This window comes from Typha latifolia, chromosome 1, assembly GCF_019914945.1.
Source record: "Typha latifolia isolate L0001 chromosome 1, TyphaL0001v2, whole genome shotgun sequence".
In the NCBI taxonomy this organism is placed as follows: Eukaryota; Viridiplantae; Streptophyta; class Magnoliopsida; order Poales; family Typhaceae; genus Typha; species Typha latifolia.
Window position 1 is genome coordinate 930437 of NC_133086.1, and position 19321 is coordinate 949757.

The 19321-nt window shown below is 37.2% G+C and overlaps 5 protein-coding genes across 10 annotated transcripts; 2 read left to right on the forward strand and 3 right to left on the reverse strand.

Annotated features, from left to right (window-relative positions):
* Positions 1 to 556: 556 nt before the first annotated feature.
* On the reverse strand, positions 557 to 4084 carry LOC140784497 (uncharacterized). Its single transcript, XM_073131959.1, has 5 exons — positions 3904 to 4084; positions 2257 to 2571; positions 1800 to 2038; positions 1509 to 1657; positions 557 to 974 (listed from the first exon to the last, which is right to left on the reverse strand). Exons 2-5 carry the CDS (start codon positions 2433 to 2435, stop codon positions 714 to 716), a joined length of 828 nt encoding a protein of 275 aa, XP_072988060.1. The 5' UTR covers positions 2436 to 2571; positions 3904 to 4084; the 3' UTR covers positions 557 to 713.
* Positions 4085 to 4219: 135 nt separating this feature from the next.
* Positions 4220 to 7526, forward strand: LOC140784474 (pentatricopeptide repeat-containing protein At5g39680). 3 transcript variants are annotated; one of them, XM_073131906.1, is made up of 2 exons: positions 4220 to 6665; positions 7241 to 7526. In XM_073131906.1, exon 1 carries the CDS (start codon positions 4290 to 4292, stop codon positions 6420 to 6422), a length of 2133 nt encoding a protein of 710 aa, XP_072988007.1. In that variant the 5' UTR covers positions 4220 to 4289; the 3' UTR covers positions 6423 to 6665; positions 7241 to 7526. The 3 variants fall into 3 exon arrangements, 2 of the variants coding, with proteins under 2 accessions (XP_072988007.1, XP_072988017.1); XM_073131916.1 differs by having other exon boundaries at positions 4220 to 6484; positions 7241 to 7380; XR_012108273.1 differs by having other exon boundaries at positions 6648 to 6786; positions 7241 to 7375.
* Positions 7527 to 8373: 847 nt separating this feature from the next.
* On the reverse strand, positions 8374 to 8928 carry LOC140793796 (probable calcium-binding protein CML46). Its single transcript, XM_073145499.1, has one exon. The coding sequence runs from the start codon at positions 8926 to 8928 to the stop codon at positions 8374 to 8376; it is 555 nt and encodes a 184-aa protein (XP_073001600.1).
* Positions 8929 to 10312: 1384 nt separating this feature from the next.
* On the forward strand, positions 10313 to 13425 carry LOC140780579 (uncharacterized). The gene is made up of 4 exons (XM_073126217.1): positions 10313 to 10831; positions 12657 to 12695; positions 12962 to 13046; positions 13153 to 13425. The coding sequence occupies exons 1-4, from the start codon at positions 10436 to 10438 to the stop codon at positions 13233 to 13235; spliced, it is 603 nt and encodes a 200-aa protein (XP_072982318.1). The 5' UTR covers positions 10313 to 10435; the 3' UTR covers positions 13236 to 13425.
* A 3244-nt stretch (positions 13426 to 16669) lies between these two features.
* On the reverse strand, positions 16670 to 19237 carry LOC140802265 (cyclic dof factor 1-like). Of its 4 annotated transcripts, none has more exons than XM_073157752.1 (3): positions 18798 to 19083; positions 18135 to 18270; positions 16670 to 18037 (listed from the first exon to the last, which is right to left on the reverse strand). In XM_073157752.1, exon 3 carries the CDS (start codon positions 17951 to 17953, stop codon positions 16901 to 16903), a length of 1053 nt encoding a protein of 350 aa, XP_073013853.1. In that variant the 5' UTR covers positions 17954 to 18037; positions 18135 to 18270; positions 18798 to 19083; the 3' UTR covers positions 16670 to 16900. The 4 variants fall into 4 exon arrangements, with proteins under 4 accessions (XP_073013853.1, XP_073013839.1, XP_073013832.1 ...); XM_073157738.1 differs by lacking the exon at positions 18135 to 18270 and adding an exon at positions 18548 to 18653; XM_073157731.1 differs by lacking the exon at positions 18135 to 18270 and adding an exon at positions 18536 to 18653 and having other exon boundaries at positions 18798 to 18994.
* Between the last annotated feature and the right edge of the window lie 84 nt (positions 19238 to 19321).

Consider the following 19321-nt stretch of genomic DNA (forward strand, 5'->3'; position numbering starts at 1 on the left):
CTCTCCACATGCTTAGCTTACTTAATACCTACCAGGTTTAAGCAGTCCATTGTCTGCTCTCCCTTCTCTCTTGTGGAGAATCATTTGTACAACAATTCTGACTGTAATGCACTAAAATTAAAAAAGGCATTCTGTCTCAACAAACACAAGGGAAAAAAAAACTGGCAAAACTTCCAACAAATAAATCGTTACAGCTTCAACTGTTCTTAATCCTTCTTATGACAGTGGACAAAATCCCACATTCTTCCTGTACTAATTTGTTCCTTCTGAAGCTGTAAAAGACACCTCCAATGTCGGCATATCCAAGTAAGCAGAAAGTAAGCATTGCCTGATATGGAGTCAGGAACTTACATTGATCGATTCAACTTAACAGTAACGATCTCTTTTGAAACCCAAAAGCTCTTCAAGAATATTATGACACTGATGTACAGTAAGCTGATGATCACATCTCCAGAAAAAGATGAAACACATAAGGCTCACAGAAGGCATGGATACCAATCTTCTTTCGTGGTGTGCATCAAGTTATTCTTGGGTATACATGGCAAATAGCAACTCATTTTGCGAATAGAAAATTTTAATTTATTAAGAAGAAAGTTTAATTCTAAATATTTAACAAAAAAAAAACAGTTGCTGGAATTCAGCTAGACATTCGGTAGCCATTCTATCTCAAATGACAAAATGAATAATTTCAGCATTTGACATCTTATTTTAATTTAATCAAGTGACACTATCTTAGGAATCTCTGTCTGATTGGTTTCTTCACATTGAGATGAATGCGCCTGCTTGAGCTCCTCGCTTGTCAACAGCCTTGTGGAAGCAGAGTGTGGTGTACCTGACGGATCAGCAATCATGTCCAACTCAATTTGTTGAACTGAGAAGTGCTTTCCAAGAGCTGCAATGGTTCTTTCTATGAAAGTCGATCTTGACGGTACATACTCCTTCATCCGGCATAAGAACTCTACATGGGACCTAGTCTGATAAAGGACATTATAGATTAACATCACATTAGTTATCCTTTTGGAGAAAGCTCATTCCATTCTTGTCTCTACTGCATTACATCTTCTCATTAGAGATTAGACCTCTAAGTTGAGAAGATTTCACAGAAGACTTTAGTAAATTTTTGTTCCTTCTTTTTTTGATCAACAGCCTATGTAAAATCAACAATCATCTGATAAGTTTGTCATATAATTACAGCAAGAAAATCTAAGAAGCAGAAACCTAACAAGAAACCCAATGGCTTTATAAGCAGGCAAAGAGATCCACTGGATAACTCAGTCTACGATCACACAACCACATGAATTAATTTTCTATCCATGTCATGATCATCTGATAGATAAGAACAACTAAGCAAAAGCAACCAGCAAATACATCAGTTGTCATGTACTAGTATAAGTTGTTATCATGGAGACATGGATCATACACAGTGGAGGATATACTAAGTACTTAAAATCGTCCTTCTGTAGGAAAAAAAGAGGAAGAAATACTACCAAACGAAAGGATAGACATACCGATCTATATTTGGGAGCTCGTGTAGGCAGTTTTAGGTAATCCATATTGTTGGTATCATAATCCCATAAGAATGATGTGTGATGAATCCACCGTTTTCTCGTTATAGATTGAGCATTTCCACCAAACTTTCTGCTACTAAATGCATAATCTAAAAAATAAGGATGGTAACAGGTAATAAACCATCTGTCAGAAAGATCATAAATATTAGAAGCAAGCTACAGATTTCATATTCATGATGCCTCAAAGAAGCACCTGAAGAACTAATATAACAACAAATCATTGGCACATACCATTTTCTCGAAGATGGAAGTCGCCAAACCCACGAAGCACTTCCCCATACAATTGGCCCGTCCAAGACATGATAGGCTGAGGATAAGGTTGCAATCCAGGTACAACATCCTTGTTGCAAATAAGAGTAACGAAGATTGTTCCTGCATCAACAATAACAGTGCCTCCTCCAGAAAACCTTTTAATTACAGGAATATGATCACTCAGCACTGGTTTTATATTGATAAGTTCAGAAGGCCTCCTGATGTTAAAATTTCATAGTGATAGTCACTTGTCAGTCTCTATGAATTTGTTACCATAAGCTCAAGGGTGCTCCTTTTTAGTGTTCTAAGTCTATAAGAGAAGCTGAGATCAGATATCAATTACACACCACCCCTAAGCACAAATGCACAATAAAGACGAGCATAAAAAAGAAAAGAAATGAAAAATATGAAGAGATAAATGCATTCAGAAAATTACCCAGAAATGCCCATGACTACAGTAGGTTCTTTTGTTCCATCATTAATGATGCACCAATTCTCTGAAGAGCTCCTGAGCAGCCTTTCCTCCAAAAGAAGTTGCTCTAGTATAGGAGCTGCTCTCATTCTAATGAGTTTCATCATGGGCTGGACAACATCTCTAGCTTGATATAAGGTCATTTTGAACAGTAAGGACCCAATGAAGTGTCTTCCTTTCTTTCTTGAACAAGTGCTCGTGAAAGTATGTTACTTTCAGTAATGCCTACTATGATCTTGCTTCAAACAACTTCTGCTTTACAAAAGAGAAGTGATTTCTCTGAAAATAAAACAATCAGAAATTCGTTAAACAGATCTTTTTCAGTGAGTTTCCTTTAATAGTTGAAAGAAAGATAATAAGATATTCAAACAATAACATAAATTAGTATATATTGTGGTATGCTTATAAAAGAATCTTTTGTTTTTTTTTTCAATTCAAAAGGTGCCGGTAGGGGTGAAAACAAATCTGATAGTGATCAACCCACGTCAAAATCCATATTTTTGCTTTAGATGTGGATTCAAATATAAATATTAGATGGATAGAAAAATTTAAAACCATATTCTAACTAAACAAATATAAATATTAATCAGATATGGATCGAATTATAAACAATAAAGGATACAAATAGGATATAGACTGGATTTAAACAGATACAGATATAGATCAGATACAAATGAGATCTTAATAAATGAATTTGGATATAAATTAGATATTAATTGAAACAAAAGAGACATGATATACTCTAAAAAGATAATAGTCTTAAGCATTTTCATCTCATAATATCAATATGACACAAAAATAAATGGTAGATATGTTCTAAAATACAGTCACTCTATTGTTTAGCTAATTAATGGACAAGATTGGTTGGCATATTACAAAGATACAAGGGAATCTTCAAATAGCTTGGCGCAAACTAAGAAGAGACACATGGGCTTCTTCAAAATAGTTTGACACAAACTACCAAGCTTGTCCAATGGTAGCATTCACTACTTCTTAAAGTAAAATAAATTATGAAATAAATTAACGGAGAATATAAGAAAAAAGACAGTCAACTAGAAAGAGATTAAAATTCCAAAGGACGGTAAAAAGTTAAGCACTTTTATACATGTCTTGAATCCTAAAGCATTGCACATATCGAGTGCATGTGTCGAGATTAAAATATGGTTTTCTGTCGAAAAATTTGAAACGAGAAAACCCTATAATTATAAGTACTAAAAAGGGAAAAAATTATTCAACCAGGCAAATCCATCACAAATAGTAACTTTTGACCATATAAGTGAGCCTCCTCCTGGAATACAACAGTTAAATTTCTTTAAATTAGTAGATGCAATTATCAAGTTCTAGCTTGAAACCCTGCATTATATGGTTAGCTGATTTAGAAATCAAGAATGCATAGTAACCAGGAAAAGGAAGCAGAATACAACACGTAATTTGTCATTGCATCAGCACCAATTTGCAAACTTTGAGTTTGCTTATAAAGAACAATAAAGAACTGTGCTTCCTAATCACATATACTACTAGTTAAATGTGGTTTCACCAATTAAGCACTAAATTGGAAGATCCAACTATGGAATTAGCAATCCAAGGCACAAAATTGCAGAAAGATCACACCTTTCTTCGGAAATCGACGGAGTGGACCTCCGCCTTGTAAGCGGAAAACACAATCTCCTTGTGGGAGGGCTTGAGCGAGAGCGCGAGGAGGCAGCGACGGAGGCGGAGGGCGAGGAGGCGGCGACGGAGGCGGACGGCGAGGAGGCGACGATGGAGGCGTAGGGCAATGGGCGACGGAGGCAGCGGCCTATGGTGGAGATGCTATTTAAGATTGACTAGGTAAGGCAATTTTACATAAACGTCCTCATTTAGCTGTATAATTACGTATCAGACCCATTTGAGTTTATTTGTATGCAAGTTTGATTTTTAGTTTTAGCAGCCTAGCGGTCGAGTACTCTGTTTCTGTCGAGAACACCCAATGCTCATAACTGGGAAAGACTCAATCTATGCAAACCCATAAACCCAGAATAAATGCGCTTTGTATCTTTTTCCGTAACCAATCTCTTAGCCATTTCCAGCCCATGCAACCACTCGCTCCTTACAGGAGAAGAAACATCACTAGTCTCTTGAAATTAGCCACAGAGTTTAGAGAATTAAATTTGGGGAAGACTATCCACGCCCACGTGATTAAGACCTTGGAATTTGATGTCATTCGGACCAATTATCTGATAAATATGTATGCAAAATGTGATCATCTTGGAATTGCCCGTCAAGTATTTGATGGAATGCCCACAAGAAATGTGGTCTCTGGTAATGCACTTATGACTGGCTATTTCCATGCTGGCTTTGCAAAGGATGCACTTGAATTGTTTAAATCAATGTATTTTAGTCAGCCTGGAAGTGCCCCAAATGAGTACATCTTCACGACCATCCTAGCATCTTGTGCTGACATAGGGGCTCAAGAGGAGGGTCAACAGTGTCATGGATACGTGTTGAAGTCCGGATTGGTATTTCATACCCATGTTCGGAATGCACTCCTCCACATGTACTCAAAATGTTCCAGTATGAAAGATGCTCTACATGTATTTGACACTTTGCAGGGATTTGATGTTTTTGCATTCAACTCTATGATTAGTGGGTTTTTGGATCATGGACGATTGACTGATGCTATGAACTTGTTGAGTTGTATGGTTAAAAAAGTTGCTCAGTGGGATCATGTCTCATATGTTGCAGTACTTGGCCTGTGTGCGGACTCGAAAGATTTGAGATTGGGACAGCAAATTCATGGCCAAATTTTGAAAAGAAGGATCGACTCCAGTTTCTTTGTCAATAGCGCTTTAATAGACAAGTATGGGAAATGTGGTGATGTCAGAAGTGCTCAGTGTGCTTTTGTGGGTTTGCCTGAAAAGAATGTTGTCTCCTGGACAGCAGTCATGACCGCCTTCTCACAAAATGAGTATTTTGAAGAGGCACTGAAGTTATTCTTAGAGATGGAAATAACTGGAATTCGGCCAAACGAGTTCACTTTTGCAGTTGCACTCAACTCCTCTGCAGGGTTGTCCGCTTTGAGAAATGGTGATGCCCTGAATGCCCATGCTGAAAAAACAGGATATAAAGCACATTTGACTGTCGGTAATGCTTTAATTAACATGTATTGTAAGAGTGGTAGCATTGAAGATGCAAAGAAAATATTCTTGTCAATGTCTTGTCATGACATTGTCTCTTGGAATTCAATAATAACTGGTTATTCCAACCATGGGTTTGCAAGGGAAGCTTTACGAGCTTTTCAAGATATGTTGATTGAAGCAAAAGTTCCATCTTATATAACTTTCATTGGGGTGCTATCAGCATGTGCGCATTTGGGTTTGGTAGATGAAGGGTTCCATTATTTGAATCATTTGATGAAAGATATAGGAATAACACCTGGTGTAGAACATTATACTTGCATGGTTGGTACCTTGTGCCGAGTTGGGAAACTAGATGAGGCTGAAAGATTTATGAGACATACATGCACAGAGTGGGATGTTATTGCATGGAGGACACTTCTTAGTGCTTGTGAAGTACATAGGAACTATAGACTAGGTTACCAAGTTGCAGAACACATTCTCCATCTGAACCCTAATGACGTTGGAACCCATCTTTTGTTATCAAATATGTATGCTAAAGCGAACAGATGGGACGGAGTTGTGAAAATACGGAAGCTAATGAGGGAAAGATACATTAAGAAAGAACCTGGCGTCAGTTGGATACAAGTGGGACGTGAGGTCCATGTTTTTACTTCGGAAGACAAGAATCATTCATGGATTAACCAGATCAGCAAGAAATTATCAGCATTAATAGACCAGATAAAGCTAATTGGATATGTTCCCAATATTGCTGCAGTATTGCATGATGTTGAGGACCAACAGAAGGAAGAATGTCTTAGATATCATAGTGAGAAGCTGGCTGTTGCTTTTGGCCTTCTTTGCACTCCTCAAGGAGCACCAATCCATGTTATGAAGAATTTGCGGATTTGTGACGATTGCCATGTTGCTATAAAACTCATATCAGTAGTCACAAACAGGAGATTGATTGTAAGAGATGCTAATCGCTTCCATTGTATTGAAAATGGAATATGCTCATGTGATGATTACTGGTGATCAGTGGTACGTTATGGATAAATTGAGAGATCGTTGATGGAGAGTATCTATCATCAAATTGCGTAAGTTCTGATAGATCAGATTTACATGCATTTTGGAGCTAAAATTAGTAATCACTTGTGATGCTAATCGCTTCCCTTGTATTGAAAATGGAATTTGCTCATGTGATGATTACTGGTGATCGGTGGTACATTATGGATAAAATGAGAGGTCGTTGATGGAGAGTATCTATCACCAAATTGCGTAAGTTCTGATAGATCAGATTTACATGCATTTTGGAGCTAAAATTACTAATCACTTATGAGTATTTCAAACCACATTGACCTGACTCTCTTGGAAGTCCATTTGAATCTCCTTGTGACATGTAAGGACCGTAAATCCTTCTTGCACATTCTTATAATTAATTACTCTGCATAAAAATCCTAGCATCCAATGATGGAGGTTGTATTTATCTATTTATTTAGCTCTTTTATGCGTTATGTACATGTTATGCTAAAAGGTGTTATGGAGACTTCAAATAGAGTGCACTTTTCTTTTTCTTTTTTCCTTCGTTTTATGTGTTGTAACCTTTCACTGAGATTATTCCATTTAGGTTTTGGCAATTATGTCCTGATAACTGGATCCTTCTGTAGTGCTGAATCAACATCAAGTTTTTAATTCAAATACTGAATCAGTGAAGTCATTTTGTTTGCATATTTCTTTCTTTATTATTTGCTCCTTTTTTTATCCCCTCTCAACAGTGGGGCATGAGAACCTTTTTTATATCTAGTTTGTTACCTTCTATAAGCTCTCTGATGGGCTTTAATTTTGTTGGCCAGGTTTCTCTAGTTGTACATTTACAACAGACGGATCGTGCAGACAAATCTAGTGGCTTCTCACCTCAAGGCCTGTCTACATGTACTACATTAACTGCTCATTGGTTGGATCTCATCTGTGCTAGCTGTATGTTATCTGTTTCTCTCAGAAGATTCTTTCCTATCCATAATTATCAATTCTCTTGTCAGCACTACCAAAATTCAAATTTTGAGAGGATGGTTAGCTATGAGCAAGATTGTTGGTGTTGATAGAGATTATATTACGAGATTTTGGTGTGGTTGTTGCTGATCTAGTTTCTTACATTGACATGCATTATCCAATATACAGAAACTCTACAGTTTGGTCATGAATGGGTGACTGACTACATCTCATGCCTTTTACTCTGATGGGAGCCATAATAACCTTTATACTCTGTAAAAAATTCACCAATCATTATCATATGAATACTAAATTTGTCTTAGTGATTTTATCTGTAACTTCTGCATCCAAGATGCCGTAAAAATTTAGTAGACTGTGGTCCTTTACTTCAGGTATCAGCAATTCGATCAATTATGCTAAAAGGATGAACTTCGTTATATCCAGAATTCCAGCTACAGTTTTAACGTCGTGGATATATTCAATAAGATTCAGCAGGACATTTACATAAATTGTCCTAATGTCACATTTGCAACTGCATCCTTCAGTCACTCTGAACTGCCTTCGTCGTACACTAGCTTTAATCTCCAGTTCTATTGTCTATGTTGATGCTTATATTGAACTTTGTAGCAAGTCCATGTAGTATCTGTATTAATTGGTCCTTAATTACTACTTAAGCAAATGCACTTACTTTGCCTTAAATCTCCATTGCATCATGATCATGTACCGAGCTATATTATCTCTCTCTCTCTCTCTCTCTGTCAAAGCTTTGCTCTATCTATTCCTACTGAAATTCATAAGAAAATACGCTGGTTCAGTTGGATTTCTTCATCTTTTAGTTAAATGGGAAGAAAAGATTGCTAAAAGAAATAGTGGAAGAGACAGAGCAGAATCTATTTAAGATAACTAACATTTTTGAGTTTTAGGTTAGGTTCTCCATGCGAAACTCTTCTGTAACTCAGAAGAAGAAAAAAATAAAAAGGAGATAAAGAGGTTAATATCAACAAAAGCTGATCTCCAAAAACTTGACAAACTCAATAAAATCAAGCCTTCCATCATGATTTACATCATATGCTGAGATCATCTGCTTGCATGCATGCAGGTCTGTCCCCTCTCTGAAGCCCAGCTTGGGAAGAACTCTTTGAAGATCCAGTGCATCAATAAATCCATCGCTGTTCTCATCAAAGACAGAGAAAGCTTCCTTCACTTCCGTAAAACTAGGTTCCTCCTCCTCAAACAAGTTAGAAAGCTCATCAAAGCCAATATTTTCCTTGAGCTGCTCACCTTCCTGGGTGAAACTTAAACTCATTCTGCCAATTATCGCCTCCATATCTTCTCTGCTCAGCCCAAGGTCGCTTTCCTGCTCACTTGGGGTGTTCTTCTTCTGATCATCGTAAACCAATGACGAGACTGTGAAGGGCTTAGTATGAGACAGGAGAAAAGATATATAGCTGGACAAGAGCTTCTGAAATTTTGTGATGACCCAGACGAGTATGTTATAGAGGAAGAGAAAACAAAATGGTTCTGGAAAGACATTAGTTAATGAATTCTCCATTGCTTCTATTGCTTGATAGAGAGGGAGTGGTAAGAGAAGAGGAAGATGAAGAATAGGTTGGCTTCTATTCAATGACAGGAGGTGAAGGAGGTGGAGGTTTTATATAAGACTGAGAAGTTTCGTAACAGATATGAAGAGAGGAAGGTGCCTATGCGGTGCAATTTGTGACAGTGATGGTTGGGAATAAAAAAATAGTAGTAGTTATAGGCAGGCAGGCAGGCTGTTCTTGTGGGTCTTGTTGGCTATTGACTTGGTGGAAATTTCCTGGAAACTGAGAAGAAGGAATCCCTGCCCTGCTAATCTTTAGATTCTGTTTCGTTTCTTCTTCTTTTTCTTTTTATATTCTTCTTTGGCACATTATTACCTATATTTTTTCCCCTTGTTGTGGGCATCTTCTCTTATATATATATATATATGTGCAAATTGACTTCTTTTTAACCTTTACTTGTGAGAAAAATGACTTCCATTTTATGCATAAGAAGAGCATTCTCATTACATTTTCTTTTTCTAACTGAATGCCTAAATGATTCTTTCTTTTAGTTGGAAATTTTTAAAGAGGTATTATACAAATACGTCTGGAAAAGGGATTAAGATTTGCAAAACAACTGACTTTATTCACTCAAACCACTGGAAGTGATGCATATAATTTTGTGGCTTACATCTTAATTGATCTGCTGCAGTTATGGAGACCCGAATCAGAGAAAAGTACTGCAGTGCTGAATTGAAGACTTGAATGAGTTAGTAGTCTGATCAAGTCTCTGTCATGGAAGATGGTCACTTGAAATTTGCTGGAAAAATCGTAGAAAATAAGTGCCATAGTAAATGTTGACGATGATGGTGATATTATTCTAACTTTGGTTTCATCTACTTCAACCGAGTCTAAAAGAACTGCTCTTACTTTATCTGATACTTAGTAGAAAAGGTGATAGGGATGATACCAAATGTTCCTTGGAGGGCACTGTCTATATTCTCATATGTGACAAAGTTGTGGGCCTCTGTGCATATAATCCTGAAACTTAGTCAATTAGTATACGATAGCTTTCTCTTTTCCAAGCTTATTCTTATCAGTTGCTTCTTGATTCTTTATTCAATTTCATGGTATCTTCCACAAGCATTCCAGGATAGTTCTAGCAATTTTATTGAGTAAGAATTGCTAACACGGTAGACATCTTTTGTTATCCTTAATAAATTTGAGAGTGGAACCTAAATCGTTAAAAATTATATATCTAATAGTCTTTCATCATCATGAGTGCTAAAAGTTTCTTGTTGAGAAAGTGATTTATATTAAATTAAAATATATTGATTGACCAAACTCAACTACTCCATGTAAATTAGTTTGAAACTCACTTATTTAGGTAAGTGTGTAGAATTACATCGGTAATAAAATCCCAGATAGAAGCGGGATAAGTTCTTATTCCAGAAATTTGTCTCCGTTTATCCAGTGCCCACGTTTCCAATTCCTAATCCTCTCTTATCCAATCCAAAAGCCGACCTAAGACGGAGAGAGATGAACGGAAGGAAATCGTCCGGCCGGCGAACCACTCGATCACCTCCGCGTGACACTTCCTCCCTCGAATCTTCCATGTTTGAAAGGGTTCCATCCCCAAGAACTCGCGGCTCCTCCAAGGCCTCTGCCTCCCTCCTCCTCGACGACGCCCCCGTTGCATTTCCTGATCTAGACGAGTCGCCCGAGCTATTCCCCGGCGGGGGCGCGAGCACAGTGAACCCTAGAAGCTTCCCTTATAGCGTCAAGCAACAGTGCTGGGAGAAGGCTGAGAAGGTGAAGGGCCGAGATCCGGATAGGTGGCGCCGCGATTCGCTCGGCAATGTCGTGTTTCGGAAACTCGTGGGGTGCCCGGGATGCCTTTGCCATGACTACGATCACATTATTCCGTACTCAAAGGTGTGATATTTGATTCGGCTTCGTCTCTGTTTTGAAGTAGATTAGTCAAAGGTGTGATCTTTGGTGCTTCTGTGCCATTTCCTGAGTAATTCTTGAGGTGGGTTCTCTTCCACTTGGAAATAAGGAACTGGAATTCGTGGTTTCTCGGTTTCTCGGGTTTGTTCCATTTAGGAGGTTATGATGCTATTGCTGCATGACATTGATATGAGAATAGATTTCTGAAGTTTGAGAAGTAAAAGTGGTTATATTTGGTGCTTGTTTCCCTCTTGACGTGAGTTCCTTTGTTAGTAGTAAGAGATAAGTGGATAGGATGGTATTCTAGTGCTAGCTTTAGATTGCGAGGAGAGGAGATTTGATGTTACTGCTGCATGCATTTGATACGGGTGATGAATCATAAAGTATATAGAAAAGGTTCCTGCTTCTTCTGTTGAGTAAGAGAATTTTATCTGTTTTCTTAATTTTTGAAAATACATTGTTGTTTCTCAGCGATTAACAAAAATATCTTGTTAATCGATCATGTCATTGTGAAGAAATACCTACTTGTTTCTTGAGGAGATATTGTGGTGACATGATGATTTTTGTACATGGGAAGATGAACAAAATTGTGTGTATTTTTGGATAGTGATGTTGTATGAGGTGAACCTTAAGAAATAAAAGATTAGTGACAATGGTTCATGTATTGCTTGTGTTGGTACGATGGATAGGCAATAGGATGTGCATTAGGGAAATCACAAGCATTTGCCAGTTGTTCATGTATTGGTTTTGATGACTGTTGATTTATGGTTGACTATCTTTAATCTCCTTATGGATTTTTATATTTGATTTGCAAAATTCAGTAATAGGAGGCAAGTCATTAAACAATTTTTCCATAAAACAAAGTTAATACTCTAATAGTTGTTTTTGGATATTGTTATAATTAATGTTGAAACCTCTTTTTCTTGAGGTTTTGCATGTCTTGGCAATCGGAGTGTGTTTCATTAGGTTGGTTGGCTTATTTGTTTCTCAGAATTGAAAGGCAAATTAACTACATCAAAATGTATCAACTTTCTCCTTCATCTAGACACTATCAACGTCTGTATAATATTATGGGTTGAGCACAAGGTTTTAAAAGATTGTATTGTAGGCATCAGATGAGCAGACAAGGGATTTGGCATTAGGTGAGTACCTAAGCAGGCACCGAAATTTCACACAGTTAAAAAATAAACAAATAAAAGAGATAATAGTTAGAGAAGAAGCTAAAATTAATACATATAATCTAAATAATATATTTATGCATTCTAAGAACTATAGTAAGTCATTAGAGTCCACTAATTCATCAACATGTATAATAATTTTGAATTTCAGAGTCTATCTTCATACTAAAATATGATACGAGATGCTAAGGTTGTCACCGTAAGTGAGGCCTAATTATATTCTACCTAAAGTGGGAGCTTAGGCATTAAGGCGGAAGTTTTATACAACGATGGTTGAGCATGAAATATGCCCAATAAGATGAATAGCTCTACCCGCTAATGCTGACTGCTCATTGCCCTGATATTTCTTAACCTCCAATTAGTCACTAAATTTATGTATTTTACATCAGTTGATAGAAGATGAAGAATACCCCTCTTTTAAAGGGGACCACCTTCTTTTTATTTTCTTTTATGTATGTTCATTATTAGAGCATCAACAAAAACAAGTAGACAACGAGGTTGAGTTCTTAAATGCCATGCTTTCTATGCTTCCCTTTCTTGTGTTCTATCAAGGACCTTATATTGGCAAAACCATGTTTCGTTTAGAAACTGACAACTAGTCTTAAATCTTAATGTTATTTTTTTGTTCACAGGGTGGGAAGAGCACGTTGGAGAATTGCCAAGTTTTGCAGGTATGTATCTTCTTTTTTTAACTTTTTCAGTTTCCTCTAACTTGTTCGTATTTGGAATGCCAGAGTTTCCTTGTGTTCTTACACCTTCACAATTGTCATGTCAACATGTAATCATCTGATTACCTTACAGCATGCAATTTGGTAAAGAAATAAGTGTTTGGTTTTTCCTCTTTTATTCTAAATCCTAAGAAAATTTTCATATATTTGGAACTAAAGGATTGTATTCATGTTTGAAGAGAACTGATATGATTTTCTACCTTCTGCAGGCCACTGTAAATCGATCTAAAGGGAACAAGACTGAGATATCCAGATCAGATCTCATACAAAAGAGTGCTTATTGTAGAGTTTCAGGTAAAGGTTTTTTTTTCAAAAGCTAGTTTCTTCATCCGCTAGAGGATTAATCAAAGGGATCAATGTTATCAATGTCTGTTGAAATTGGAGCATCTGACAATTGCAGGCCGAGACATGGATCTCCTTGAGCTCTCTGCCTTCGGTAATGTCCGTCGAGCACCCGATAGAGGGGGTTGTAACATCCAATGATGGTAACAGAGTTATTCGAGAAATCTCATTCTCTTTCAGCAACAGCATCTCATCTAACGGACAATTGTGTTACTGATCAATAGCATTGGCATTCTAGCATTTGAGTCTGTAATCAAATGATTCTTACTATGTTTCACTTAAATATTGTGATTAACCAATTCTCTGAAAGTCCCAACTAGTTGGATCTAAAGCCTTTTTTTAGACTTAATCTGAAGGTCAAATTGCTCTGCAGATATGAAGTTTATCATTTAGTGCTTAATAATTTATCCTTCTTACACTGGTTGGTCTGTAAATTATGCTCTTTCATGTTGAGCAAATTCAATAGTGGCATCACGATAAAAAAAAATTTAGTGTATGATTCTGTTGTCTTACTATAAATATTCTCCAATTATTAGCTTACTAGTGCAATATTTGCCAGGTTATATCCTATGACTTGGTGGAAGCTTTAGAAAAAAGTTGAACAATTTTGATGGTCAAGTATTTACATCCCTCCAAGCATGTCTGATCAATAGACTGATAATATTGATGGAGAAAAGAAAGACTTATTTTCTTAAGAAAAACATTTGTTCTCTTAATTCTATGAATTCACAGGCAAATAAACTTATTGACTGTGCTACCAAATTATTAATATCTTCTGGCTAATGAGTTTTTGTTTCATTGACCACCATCCAATTATTTTAACTCTTATCGTACGTTTCTTTGCCAGTGCTTTGAATAATTTAGAAAAGTTTAGATTATCTAATCTGTTCTTTTAAGATTTAATTGCCTTGTAATCTAGGAGTATCTATTTGTTCTCTCATTTCACTGATACTACTCTGTAGTGTTAAACCATTTCACACTAGACTTCTAAGTCACCATGCTTCAATGTCAGAGGTCAACTATAGAGCACAACAATAACAGCAACTGTTCAACTATTTGGAATCCTCTGTATTTGATCATTTTGTCCACAAAGATTACCATGCATGCTCCAAAGTTTTCAATGTTTTGTCTATTACCTTAAAATGTTTTAGATGTCATATTTGCCCTAAAACATTTTTGTCCTATCTTTTTCATCTTCCTACATTGCCAAATGACTCAATATATTAAAAATATATGAAAACAAATATCACATCTGTGAATATAAGTCTACAAATCCCTTATCAACACATGTGCATTCTATAGTAAATAATACATCCTAGTGTGAACCACTAACAGGACAATGTGTGAGACAAGGGGTTGTCTTAAGACTCTTTATTAAAGAGTAGAAAGCATGCTTAACAAAGTAAAACAAGTTGATAGTGGTGAGGTCATTGTTATTTTTCTATCTTATCTAATATCTTTTCATATGCACCTATGACATTAGAGAAAATCATAAAATATTTTAAGGAAGTAACCTTCTATTATTAAGTTCATAACTTCTTCCAAGAATGACTTATTCAGATACTTCTTTATTAACAAATCCTAAGGTCGTCTCCCACTAGGCTTTCTAGTGAAGCTTTTAGCCTCCAGTGCAACTATTTCCTTAGCTTTGATAGAAAGTGCACTCAAACTTTAGCCAAAGTGAGGAGCTATTTAAGATGCAGTGCCTCACTCTCGTTTTGGAATATCCAATGAGTTCGAGACAGAGTGCAGATGCTCAATTGTTTGACTCGAAAAGTCAAAAGGTCGTTGACCTTTGTTTCAAATTAAGAAATGGCCGAAAGGGAGAAGGATGAATTTGTCGGCCAGCATAACAAAGAATGGTAAAGGTGTTTTGTTGCTTGAAAATCTAAGGCTTCAAACCATATGCATAAAGATATATTGTTATAAAGATACTTTTAGGTATTACAATGGTTATGGGACGAACACTCCACATTAGTATGCTGACTTATTTCAATTTAAGGCATATAGTTCCAGTGCCTCTTGTTGTTTGGTCAATATAAATATTCTACGTCAGTTCATTCATCTATCACTCCTTGTACTTCTCAGTAGGAATTTGACATGAAATTAAGCTGATTTATTAGTGTATAATGTCTTTCTGTAGGATTATTATGTCCTTCTCAGTTTTTTTTTTAAATCTTAGCCACATTGATTAGGTAATATCAGTTCTCATGCTCATTCCTTGTCTTCAAGCGACTCTGGGTTTCATGTACTTCATGCAAACCTCTTGCATAAACATTTGTATTGCATGCAATTGTTCTCTCTATCTATTTGGTTAGTCATTTAAATGTTTTCTTTCATCACCAGTTACAATGTGATCTTGAAGCTGTGATTTTTGTTCTAAATCCATCAGATTTGGCCTTGATTCAAAAGTGTTTAGTGGGTGCTTATTATGTATGCTCAACCCTATTGCGTTTGCTCCTTTATTCACTCGTTTGTGCTAGATAAAATCAGACTAAGATGCTTTCAGTCATCAGTTGTCAGCCAACTAATGAAAGAAGATAATATATTTTTGTCCAGAACGCATTAGCTAGGTTGTAAGTAGAAAGTACTTCTCAAAGGAAAAAATTGGAAGTGGAGAGTTGTACTGTTTACTCATGACTGGAGGTTCAAAAGCATAATAAGTTAATAACTATCGTGTCCTTTTAACTTTTAAACATTTTGACGACACAATCTTCTACCTCCACCAACTTTCTTGAAATATGGGCTGCTTAGTTATTTATGCTTGTCGATATCTATGGGCTAGATTTGTCTCTCAGCAGCTTAAATTTCCTTTTCTTTTATATCTTCCAGCCTGATTACTTTAACTAGCTTATGCAAGTACAATTAAAGTTGTTCGAGGGTATCTTTGCAGAAACCAAATCCTGATCTCATAATCAAATTGATAGATGTTAAGATATTTGGAAGGATGAGAGTTAGTCAAGTACATAAAAAGAACAAAAGGAGGGGTACGTTCTGAAGAAAAATAATACCGATAGAATCATAGAATAAACAAAAGCAGCAGTTGGAGTTGAACAAGGAAAAGGTGTGTGTAGCCAATCCCGAATAGTTTTATTCCATGCATTGATTGTTGTTAGCACATTAATTGTATTCCATATAAAAGCAGACAGAAAAGAAAAGATGGTTAACAATATTTTCCTCTTCTTCTTTCTATCTTTTCTAGGAATCAATTGGAATGTGGCCATGAAAATGAAAGATGCTTGTCTTTTATGTCTCCACCAAGAGGGGTGCTGAAAAAACAATGGCTAAATAGCTTTATTTGATATCTTTTTTTAGCCTTGTCCTCTCTCTACCTTTTTCATAACTTTTGTGTGCTTGGATTTCCTTAACATTGTTTCTCCCATCCTGGCAAAGCTAGTTCTTTTACCATCTTTACCATATTTGTGGTGGATTGACATCACATGAACCAGGAAGGAGTAGAGATAGAACCACTTTTAATTAGTCAAGCAAGGCTATATCTGACCTTAATTTTGATAACAACTGAGCTGTTAGTAGATTCCATTCATTTCAGAGTCCTATAGTTTGATTTGATAACCTGGAGGAAAACATTTCTATGCTATATTTGCTGAATTATTTATCTACAACTGTTAATCTCTCTCTTCACCGTCTACCTCCTCCCTCTCAATTAGCTATTTATATACAGAAAAGCAGGTAAAATCTCCAGGACTTTTCTTATCCATCATAGGGCATTGGAGTTCCTACCTAAATCTTTCTCAAATATACAAAAAAATTTAGTAGTGCCATGGGATTGTAAAGCTGAAGTTTCTCTAAGAGCTCTCCTGGAAACCGAGAAACCGCGAGAGAGCTGCGGGGTTGGCATGCAAGATTTGTGAACTCCTGGCAGTATGGTTCTTACTTTCAAGTTTGGACTGGAATGCACTGAGGAGCCTTTCTTTGTCATTCTTGGTACCCACCATTGACCAGATAGAGCTCTTGGCAGCTTCATCCGGGTCATTGATCCTCAGTGTCTTTGGAGCCCAGATACGCCTTTCTCGTGTATTCTTCTCATCGAGATCATCTCCGACGTCGCGTGAATGCTTGCCTAAGGTGACAGGGCTGTTTACTGCTCCTTTCCTGATGCTAGTAGGCGAAGTAGCTGCAGAGGAAGGCCATGGAATGCTCCAAGGTGCAGGGACTGTGGCACCCCAGTAACCTGCTGCAGGGTAGAATGGAATAGCAAAAGTTGGACTACATAAGGCAGGATGTGATCTCCATGGATATGCCCAAGCATTACTATTCAAAAATGGGAGTGGCAGTGGAATTGGGATTTGTTGACAGTTCTTATTAGTCTTTGTTGCCTCCTCACTAGTATTTGATCCCAAAGCTCCAGTTGAAGGCTTCTCTTCCTTACATGCCTCTGCTATGTGAAATCCATTTGTACTGCAATTCTTCGCCGTCTGATCCGCAAGATTCAGCAGAGGCGAGTCAGAACCGAAGCTAAGAACGGTGCCGTTTGGTTTCAACAGAGGAGGCCTAACTGGCTCCATGACGCCTTGGAGAGAAGAAGTGGATGTAACAATGTGTCGATGGTAGGATGTCGAGATCTTGCTTTTGCGGCGGCCTGCTCCGACGGGAACGTTGCGCATGGTGCCCCCCGCCGTCCAGTATCTTTGGCAGTTCTTGCAGAAGTGGCGAGGCTGGTTGACGTTGTAGTTGTTGTAGTAGCAGAACTTGGTGTCCATGCTGTTGCAGCGAGGGCAGGGGAGAATCTTTTCGGGCTTGTTGGGTGCTTTGTCTTTCGGATTTTTTGTATCAGTTGATTCTTCTTCATGTACTGCAACTGAGTTCTTCTCAGATGGTTCCTCAGTTGCAGCAGGCATAGGCAGCTCACTCTTTTCTTCTGAATCTGGCAACTCATGATCTTGGTCTTTGGAACTAGGAGCTGGCTCATTGTCTTTAGATTCCTGGGATCATGATGACAAAATCCATCTTAGAGGAAGCACAAAATTTAAAACAATCTCAAGAAGTAATTAGCAGAAACAGAATTGTGCAGTGAGTTACTCCCACAGCTTTCAAGTTTCAACAAATATTGTTGTCTCAACCCCCCATGATAAGAAATAAAGTTGCTCTTTATCACCATAGATTTCTCATTCGTTGATACTCAGATAATCAGGGAAACAGACGACAGCAAGAAATCCTAGGCAGATAATTGTTCATCATTAGGAGTCAAGGAGATGATCTCATAAAGTTCCAATAACTTCGAATTTGCTCAAATAAATGCTAAATAAATTTGTTTGGTTCTTCTCGAATTAACTAAAACAACTATGCTTCTGAAACAGAAATAACTAAATAGAAAATCGCGAAAACTATTCTCCTAAATTTGACCTACAAGAGGATAACTATAAATTAACACAACAGGAGGAAGACAGAAGTAAAACGAAGGCTAGAAAAGAAAACTAAACTTTTCCACAAACCAGTGAACTACTGCACATTCCAACATCCTCAAATTTCCAATCCAAATCCAGTAAAACCCATCTCCCAAAAAGCACTCCAAGATCCAACCTTGCACGTAAATCCCAGCTAATTCCAACAAGGATATCGGAATCAGAACCCAAAGTTCAAAGAATAAGCAAGAAAAAAAAATTATATATATATATATATATATATATATATATCAATTTCTATTGATTAAGTAAAGCATCCAACAAGCCATCAAAGTAATACCTGCTCCTCTTGACCACCACCACTCTTCCAACCATCGGAGAGTGGCGCAGAATTCCCATTTGGATGCAGTGGAATCGTCTTCCCGAAGAGTTTGATAGCAGAATCTTTTCTCTCCAACATTTCTCTCTCTCTCACTCTCTCTCTCTCTCTCTCTTTCTCTATATATATCTAACTCTAAGCTTATCTATCTATCTATCTATCTATCTGTCTATCTGTGTCTCTTCTGCTCTTCTTTTTATCTAATCCTCTCTTCCTTTGACTTGTCGAGTTCTTCGTTGGACTCCTCGTTTGGGTTCGGGGCTTGTCGTGCTTTTACGTAGGGGAAAGGCAAGGGGAGGAGGAGGCAGGAGGTGCCACGTCAGCAGGAGAGATAGATTCTGAGCCACAAGTTCCTTTTGTGGCCTTGAGAAGGCGTTATTTGATTCTCTCTGCTTTTACCTACCTATATCATACGCTATAGGCACCCAAATATATACCACAATAATGACCGTGCCAGCAACTACGGTCTACGGGGGAGTAATGGT

What these genes read in the sequence shown, in the direction of transcription:
- LOC140780579 (XM_073126217.1), top strand. Translation starts at nt 10,436, where the DNA reads ATGAACGGAAGGAAATCGTCCGGCCGGCGAACCACTCGATCACCTCCG. An exon ending in ACATTATTCCGTACTCAAAG is followed by an intron (nt 10,832 to 12,656) that starts GTGTGATATTTG and finishes TTTTGTTCACAG; the next exon opens with GGTGGGAAGAGCACGTTGGA. An exon ending in TGCTTATTGTAGAGTTTCAG is followed by an intron (nt 13,047 to 13,152) that starts GTAAAGGTTTTT and finishes TGACAATTGCAG; the next exon opens with GCCGAGACATGGATCTCCTT.
- LOC140784497 (XM_073131959.1), bottom strand. Translation starts at nt 2,435, where the DNA reads ATGACCTTATATCAAGCTAGAGATGTTGTCCAGCCCATGATGAAACTC. An exon ending in GTAGTCATGGGCATTTCTGG is followed by an intron (nt 2,039 to 2,256) that starts GTAATTTTCTGA and finishes TTTTAACATCAG; the next exon opens with GAGGCCTTCTGAACTTATCA. An exon ending in GAGCTCCCAAATATAGATCG is followed by an intron (nt 975 to 1,508) that starts GTATGTCTATCC and finishes GTCCTTTATCAG; the next exon opens with ACTAGGTCCCATGTAGAGTT.
- LOC140793796 (XM_073145499.1), bottom strand. Translation starts at nt 8,928, where the DNA reads ATGGAGAATTCATTAACTAATGTCTTTCCAGAACCATTTTGTTTTCTC.
- LOC140802265 (XM_073157731.1), bottom strand. Translation starts at nt 18,856, where the DNA reads ATGGGAATTCTGCGCCACTCTCCGATGGTTGGAAGAGTGGTGGTGGTC. An exon ending in GTGGTGGTCAAGAGGAGCAG is followed by an intron (nt 18,654 to 18,797) that starts GTATTACTTTGA and finishes TGTTGGAATTAG; the next exon opens with CTGGGATTTACGTGCAAGGT. An exon ending in GTTCACTGGTTTGTGGAAAA is followed by an intron (nt 18,038 to 18,535) that starts GTTTAGTTTTCT and finishes TCATGATCCCAG; the next exon opens with GAATCTAAAGACAATGAGCC.
- LOC140784474 (XM_073131906.1), top strand. Translation starts at nt 4,290, where the DNA reads ATGCAAACCCATAAACCCAGAATAAATGCGCTTTGTATCTTTTTCCGT.